The sequence below is a fragment of the Lepidochelys olivacea genome (assembly GCF_965140295.1).
Source record: "Lepidochelys olivacea isolate rLepOli2 genome assembly, chromosome: 27".
NCBI classification, from domain to species: domain Eukaryota; kingdom Metazoa; phylum Chordata; order Testudines; family Cheloniidae; genus Lepidochelys; species Lepidochelys olivacea.
In genome coordinates, this window is record NC_140437.1 from 15,334,227 (window position 1) to 15,342,519 (window position 8,293).

Here is an 8,293-nt window from a genome sequence, read left to right on the forward strand (position 1 = left end):
CTCCAACTCGCAAATAGCTGCAAGCATTTTGTAGCTCCCAGCTGCTCAACTCCCCCTGCACAGGGCTGTTCACAAAAAGCAGCTTCCTCCTCGCACGGGGGCCTTGGCTCCTCAGGTAGCTGGGGGCTACTCCACCCAGCTTACTTGCGAGTGTGTGTGTGGGGAGGGGACCTCAGCAGCGGCCCCTGCTGGCGAGGGAGTTTCCCCTCAGGATGAGCCTGAGCAGTGAAATTCAGATCCAGTTGCTGATCTGGACTTCCTCCGACGTGGAGAGAGTTTGGGTCAGTTCTGGCTCAGATCCATGGTATGGAGATGGGCCAGAGCCAGGAAGTTCTGATCCAGATCCAATCTTCACCCAGACATCGAGAGAGACTGGGTCAAGGGGTTTTCGCTCAGATGTGTTGCCCGGAAGTCACACAAATAGTCCATGGCAGAGGCTTTTAATCAACTAGTCTGACCTCTGACGTGACACATGCCAGACAGCCTCACCCTTCTGCACTGAGATTTAATCACAAGCTCATCCTTCTCCTGCTAACAGCCCCAGCCACAGATTCTGACTCTGCCACCAAGCCCCCTACGAGACAGAGCTGACCAGCAGAACTCCTCAAGCCCCCCTTGTCCCTGACCACTGACAGGCCACAGTCTCGTCTGCAAACATATAACAATAATACATAGCTCTTGTGTAGCGCTTTTCAACCACAGGTGTCAAAGCACTGCACATATTACAGATGGGGAAACTGAGTCACAGAGCAGGGACATGACTGGCCTATGGCCACACTGCTGGTGTTATGCTAGAAGCAGCTGTGCTTTCAACTGGCACGTGGAGGGCAGGGCTCAAATCCTTCCCCTGAAGTCGAGGTGGCCTCTATGGAGACCCAGCTTTGAATCCTGCTTCCCCTCTATGGGCTGCCTTCTCAAGCCCAAGGTTCAAATCCCCAACTCCCTTCCCACAGACAGAGGCCCGACATGTTTGCATAAAGCAGAGCCTTCCCCACACTTTGCTTTCAATTAATCAAGGCTTGTTAGAGCTGGTCCTAACCATCACATATGAGCAAGCAGCCCACAGAGGCTCCAATTTCCTCCACAAACCTTTTCCGACTGCGGTAAGCTCTGTTCCTTCCGCGCCTAGATCTGTAAATGTCAGCAGCAGCCTGAGATGCAACTAGTATAATGTGACTCCATATTGAGAGAGACACTCAGCCTCTCCCAGCTCTAGGATGGGTCATAGAGATGGGAGCCAAGAGTAGCCTGAAAATACCCCAGCATCTTATGCAACAGGCCCAAGGTAGCCACCAGAACCCATTGCTCCCAGCTCAGCCAGGGATCTCCCACCCCACGCCCCTTCTTGCAGCCAGGCTATGTGCTGGGAAGTAATTTGCCTCCACACGGCACCTCTTATTCCAAGCCTCAGCTTCACTTGCCACTGAAATGTGGCCAGCTCAGGGGTGGGACGTGCCAGCTGCTAAACAGGGCATGGTGGAAAGTGAAGGGAGGACCCCACCATAGGGGGATGGGAATGTCTAGGCTCACACAATGGGAATCTGGCCAGCATACCAGGCTTTCACTGCTCCCAGGAAATGCCTCTGACCATTGAGCTTCGGCCCCCGAACCCTTAACCAAGATGCTGCACACAATCCCATGCCACGTAGCAGTGGGCACCCCCTGCCTCCATCAGGGCCCCTCTGGGACCTGGCTGTGGTGCACAGTCTGTCCCACATGGCAAAGGGCGGTACCTGACTCCCCCACCAAACCTTCCCCCTGGATCATGCTCCCCACGCTGCACCATGTTTACTCTTCAGCATCCAGCTCTGGATTCCTTCAAACAGCTTCCCCATCCGTCAAACTGACACCTCCACCACAGACCCGCAGGGGCTTGCCCAGCCCCCCTCTCCCCCCAGCTCCTGATGCATGGGGAAGCAGGGGGGCCTCAGGATATTAGACTGACAACTGTGTGCGCAGCTCCCCCTCCAGACACAGCCCTGCTGTTGCCCCTTAGCGCTGACCGGCTTCTTCTGCTCTGACCGGAGAACTCTCAGAGCGAGACAAGAGCGTGACCTGGGAGAGTCCCCAGCCTCGGATGTCATCAATCAGCGCTGCTCCATCCACTTCAAATGGGGTGGTGCCTGTTCACACCAGCAGAGGAGCTGGCCCAGCCCCCAGGAGCTGGGGTGGGCCGGGGGCAGTGGTGTCCTGTGACTCTTCCAGTTGGTCAGCAGTGTGGGGGTCTGATCCTCCCCCCACCCCTGTGCGTATGCAATTCACCTCTGAGCCTGCCGTCTGGAGCCATGCCACCTGCCAGGCTGACACCCCAGTGGGCCGACCCACGGCCGGATTTCCCCCAAATTTACCACTTACATCCAGTGCTTAATTTGTGCTGGGGCTGAGCCCTGGCACCTCACGGCTTGGCAGTTCATAGCCCCGGCACCTCTGGGCTTCCTGCATCAGTTATGAATGTAAAAAAATGGCTTGTGCCCTGGCACCTCTTTCATTACAAATTAAGCATGGCTTACATTTCCTTCATGCCAAGATTCCACCCTGGGAAGGAGTGGGCTCTGTCTGCTTTTGCCAGCTGGAGTGTCTGTGCCCTTCCCCAAGGGAGGTGGTGGGCAAGCAGCAGCCCTTGGGAACACAGATGTGTTTATGGAGGGTCCCTAACTATCAGCCTGTCAGGACATGTCTTATTGACTGTCTCTAACTGGGCTGAAGGTCTGTGGGGATGAGGTAGGTCTATCCACCGCGACGCTGCCTGAATGCTGGGTCAGGTGTCTACGTCCCAGCCTCCTGGCTGATGCCTGAGAGATGCTGGCAGTTAACCAGGTCCCCCATGCAGCAGGGCCCTGGGTCTTAGCTGCTACCAGTGAGGGAGGAGGAGATGCTCTGGGTCGGATCCCAAGCTTCACTCACACACTGCTGGCTCCCCCAACCCTACGAGCTGGTGATCGACCCCATGTCTCCCTGGGCCGGCCACCCCCACGGAGATAAAGCCAGCCCCTGAGCTGCTGTAAACAGATGCAGCCCTGGTGACTTACATCAGTGAGGACCTGGCCCCTAGACCCTGTCCTGTAGAGAAGTTACACTGAATACATCCAGTGTCTCTGGGCACATTCCTGTATGCCCATCACCGTGGTATTCAGCCACTTTTTCTGTTCCTTCAGTCATGGGTGGGATCTTGTCTGTCCATTCACCCCGCTTCTCCTCTCCGTGTTCCCTCACTTTGACCCACAATTTTGCCCTCTCTGAGTGCAGAGGGCCCTTCCTGCTGCGATCAACCATGATCTCCTTGCTGCCCTCCTTCCAGCACGTTACTCCTTACCTGTGCGCTCTGGAACCCGTGCTCTAGAACCTGCACCATGTCTCACAAGATCCATGCTACACCGTCTGATACCCCACTCCCATTCCCACAATTCCTGTCAGCCCTTGGAGCCTATGAGCCGTTCTCCAGCATGGAGCATGATCTAGAACCCAACCGATCACAGTGTCTGCTCGAGAACCCACGGCCACCTGTTTCCTATGCTTGGACTCAAGCCGAGATCATCTCCCCAGCCCTTTGGCTCTCTCTCACTGTGGAAACACCATGCAAAACCAGGGTGTCTACTGTCCAAGTTGCTGGTCACGCCATCCCCCCCTACATCCCTCCCTCCCCAATTCCAGTTCTCTCCCAGCCTAAGAATGGTCCCTCTGTATAAACAGGAAAAGCCGGCACTGTCGAGACCACAGCACAGATTCTGTCAGTGCTGCCTCTTTCATAACCAGTCTCTGCTAATAACTTCATGCCAGGAAGTGGTGGGAGGCTGGGCCAAGACACAGAGCTGTCTGAGCCAAACATCCAAAGCTGGCTTGATGCAGCGTATTCCTCCATGCTGCCCGGCACTCTGAGACCACACTTAAAGGGCCAGACAAGGATCAGGATTCTCCAACTTCCCTAGGTCACCTGATCCTGTGCTTCACTATCGAGTTAGAAAGTTGTCCTGATATCTAACCTGAATCTCCCTGGTTGCAAACTAAGCAGATTCCTTTCTGTCCTGCCCTTGGTGGCCATGGAGAACAAATGATCACCGTCCTCTTTGTAACAATATTTTACTTACTAGAAGACTTATCAGGTCCCTTCTCAGCCTTCTCTCCTAGACTAAATAAACATCCTATTCCAGGTAACAGCCGGGCAAGCTTCCCGTCAAACCGACCCTGGAGAGACCACCTGCCTTGAAACCTCCCCAATCCCTCCAGGTCTTTTCAGTGAGGGAGCCAACTGTTCTATGGGGACCTGCCTGCTAAGAACTGGCCTGAGACCTGCCAAACTCATCTCCTGCTACCTCCAGCAGGTGCAATTCTTTTAGCTTGTTGGGCTGGCTTCAGACCTGCAGCCTAGAGGGGAAATGTTCTCTCTCTCCATTTGCAACTCCCGCCCCCCCAGCCACCCATCCAGCATCCCCCAAAATGCCCTCAGTCCCTCTAGGGGCAGCCCAAGGAAATCCAAGGCCCAGCCAACAGAGTACCCCTTCCCCCCACCAGGCTTTCTGAGACCCCCTCACTCCACAGCTGGAGGAATGAAAGGAACTGGGAAGAGTTTGGTGTTCGAAACATAAACCCAAGCCAAGGTTGCTGGGCTGAGCTGGCCAGCAGGAAGGGATCCCAAGCGCCCCAGGGGTGGGGGGGAGGAGAAGGCCTGGCCCCAAATTCCAAAGCAGGAGCATTAACAGGTTACACACCTGCTGACAGCTGTTTTGCACCCTTTGGGCTGCTTGGTCCCTTTGAACCCAGCATCCCCCACCCATCCCTCTGTACTAACAATGGCAGAGCTTTATAGACTGCTGCCTTCTAACTCAGGGCACTTGGCACGCCATCAACAGGTTAGACAGACAGGGCCCACGGAAATGCAGCCACCTCTGGGGTGGAATCCAAGCAGTGCACAGCAGAACAGCAGGCAAGCTCTGAGCGAAGCTTGAGACAGCAGGCAGTCTGGTCACTTCACACCTGAGACTGTGCCCACTTAGCCATCCCCTCCAGCCCTAGTACAGCTCAGTGGAGTGCGGGGGGGGGGGGGGGGAGGTCGTGCCAGCACAGGAATGCAGCTGCTTTCCAGGTCAAGAGGCGGGAGTAGGATCTGCTCAGGGGGAGACTCCAGCCCCCTAGACTTACACATCCCAAGGCAAATTGCAGTCACTCCTGGGTCCCTCTCTGCAACCTTCCATGCACCCTACATCAGACAGCTGGCTTCTCTCTAGTTTACAGCAGGCTGCTCCGGGGGCTGCGTGGGAACCCCCAAGGCAGCCAGCAGCCTCCTCTCTCGCCCTGAGCTGGGGGCCTCTGCGGACGCCCGGAGCTGCAAGCCCTGCCTCAAGTGGCCCAGCAGGGGCGGATGCCCGCCTCCACAGCGGCCAGTGCACTGCAGACCCCCGGCTGGCTCGGGGGAGCGCTGGGGAGCGTGTCCAAAGGGAGCCGTGGAGATGCCACAGGGGGAAATGCACAAACGTGCCCACGATTGTGCATGCACCCTCCCTGCCACGCGCGGGGCACCTGTACCCCCAGCCCCGCCGCCACGCGCGGGGCACCTGTACCCCCGCCATTTGCGCACAGCGACCCTTGTGTGCACACCCCGCCTGCCAAGTCCCACGCGGGCACATTCGCCTCCACCCACGCTCAGGGGCACCCGTGGCGGCGCTCTCCCTTCCCTGCACCCCTCGCCCCCGGGTAGCTCGCGCTCAGCCACACACGCCTTCCCTCGTGTGCCCGCTCACGCGCATTTGCACAGGCACTCACTCGTGCCCTGCCCGTCCACTTCCACGCAGGCCGGGGCACTCTGCCCCTTCCACGCCGTACCTGCCTCCAGCCTGCCGCGAGCTTCCCCCTCGGCCTCGCGCAGCAGGGCGAGCAGCAGGAGGACCCCCCATCGCATCTTGGGGGGCAGGCGCGGGCTCCGGGGCGCCTCTTCCCCCCCAGCCCCAGCCCCAGCCCCGGCTCCTCTCCGGCCGCCCAGACTCGGCAGCGCTGGGATCGGGCGAGCAGCGACCAGTCCTGCGGCTCAGCAGCGCAGCGCCCCCGCGGACCACCCCAAGGCGGGGAGTGGGGACGGGACGCAGGCTGGGTTCGCCCAGCGTGGGGACACGAGCCGCCCGGCGCTGCAGCTCGTGTGAGAGACACTGAGCCGGGGAGACCGAGCGCTCGTGCCCCCTGCTGGCGTGTGGGTGCCATGGCTCGGGGGGGGGTAGAGAGCCAGAGATGGGGTCAGACCCCTCCTGCCCCAGCTCCCCCCGTCTCTGCCCCGCATCCCTGTGCAGCCTCTGGCAATTCTCTGCCCCTCCCTTTCCTCAGCAGGGCGCCTGGGTTCTGTTCCCAGGGCTGAACAGGGCAGGGGCTCTAGTGGTTGGGGGACAGGCTGGGAGCCAGGACTCCTGGCTTCTATCCCTGGCTCAAGGAGGGGAGTGGGGTCTAATGGGTGTGGGGTGCTGGGAGTCAGGACTCCAGAGATTTGTCTCCAGCTCTGGTCAGGGCATGGGGTCTAGTGGGTTAGAGCGGGAGCTAGGAGCCAGGACTCCTGGGTTCTCTGCTGGCTCTGGCAGGGGAGTAGGATCTATTGGGTTAGAGCAAGGGGGGGCCTGTGAGTCAGGACTATTGGGGTCTAGTCCCAGTACTACCACTAAGTCCCTGCCTCTCCTCTCCCTGCCTCAGCTTCCCCAGTTGTATAACAAGTGATAGGTAACAAGCCAACTTCCCACTGCTGGGGGGGTGGGCTGTCATTGGAAGCAATGGTGTTTGATATTTCCCTCAGCTGGAGAACAAACCAGACACCAGGGTGCTTTTACACTGGCAGGGATGGTGAAAACAAAGCAGTTGCCTGCTCCTTTCCCACCGGGGAGATTTGCAGGCAGGAGGGAGCGCTCTGGGGAGACAGTCAGACCCTTTGTGGGCAAGTTGGATGCTTCTGATCCAGACAGAGGGTTTCAGAGCAGCACCAGCAGGCACAAAGCACTGGCTGATAATGTGACAGACTGTCGTGCTGCCCCTTGGGAGCCAGGCAGCGGAAAACCCCCCCACCCCTAGCAAACATCTGTGATCTGTTCCATCAGCTGGACGCTCCTGCACAGAACATGGGGAGAACCAGGTTCAGCTACAAACCCTGCCTGGCTCCAAAGGGAAAGGAAAGGTAGTAGGGACACTGCTCCTCCCTGCCCACTCTCGTTCAAGCTGGGCAGGGTCAGAAGGCCTCTGTTAACCTGAATTCAGGCAGAGGTGGGGATCAGCTGTGTCAGACAGACACCCCCTCATTGCGCTAGATGAATCATCTGCTGACCCTGCCCAGCTTGAACGGCTGATCCCCCCTGCCCCCTACCCTGCAGCCCCCATCCCTGAGACCACCTCTCCATTCAGGGCTTGGCACCATGCACAGGCATGTGCAAATGGCTCACTGGGGGGGGCCCCCTGGGTAGGTTAGGATGGGATCTCTCTCCTGGTCCCCAGGGACAGCAACCCCCCCATCACATCTTGGAGCAGAGTCATGGCTGAGATCTCCAGAGCTCTGAGGACAAGCCCCAGTTTGGAATGGTGGGTCACTGCTAATGGGGAGGTCAGTTCCATTCAGCGCAGAGGCTTTTCCTTTCCAAGGGCTGGCACTACTTGCTACCCAGCTCTTATACCCCAGCCCTCTCCTCCTGCAGGGAGCTCTCACTCAGGAAAGCTCCTGGGAATTTCCTCCAGAGCCTGGAATGGAATTTACAAGTGGCAACATGACCCCATGAGTGGCAGGCAGAATATGCCCCTGGGGGATCTGATCTGAAAAAGATCATAGAATCATAGAATATCAGGGTTGGAAGAGACCTCAGGAGGTCATCTAGTCCAACCCCCTGCTCAAAGCAGAACCAATCCCCAACTAAATCATCCCAGCCAGGGCTTTGTCAAGCCTGACCTTAAAAACCTCTAAGGATGGAGATTCCACCACCTCCCTAGGTAACCCATTCCAGTGCTTCACCACATTCCTAGTGAAATAGTTTTTCCTAATATCCAACCTAGATCTCCCACACTGCAACTTGAGACCATTGCTCCTTGTTCTGTCATTTGCCACCACTGAGAACACCCTCGCTCCATCCTCTTTGGAACCCCGCCTTCAGGTAGTTGAAGGCTGCTATCAAATCCCTGCTTACTCTTCTCCTCTGCAGACTAAATAACCTCAGTTCCCTCAGCCTCTCCTCGTAAGTCATGTGCCCCAGCCCCCTAATCATTTTTGTGGTCCTTGTTGAACCTCATCAGATTTCTTTTGGCCCAATCCTCCAATTTGTCCAGGTCACTCTGGACCCTATCC

The 8,293-nt window shown here is 57.6% G+C and overlaps 1 protein-coding gene across 1 annotated transcript in view; it reads right to left on the minus strand.

The window, feature by feature from the left end:
- The window catches only part of PLXDC1 (plexin domain containing 1), a 49,998-nt gene extending 44,075 nt beyond the window's left edge, over positions 1-5,923 (minus strand). Inside the window, exon 1 of the mRNA XM_084615645.1 lies at positions 5,818-5,923. Within this exon, the coding sequence (XP_084471771.1) occupies positions 5,818-5,893 (76 nt within the window). The 5' untranslated portion in view covers positions 5,894-5,923. The remainder of the gene's footprint in view (positions 1-5,817) is intronic.
- Between the last annotated feature and the right edge of the window lie 2,370 nt (positions 5,924-8,293).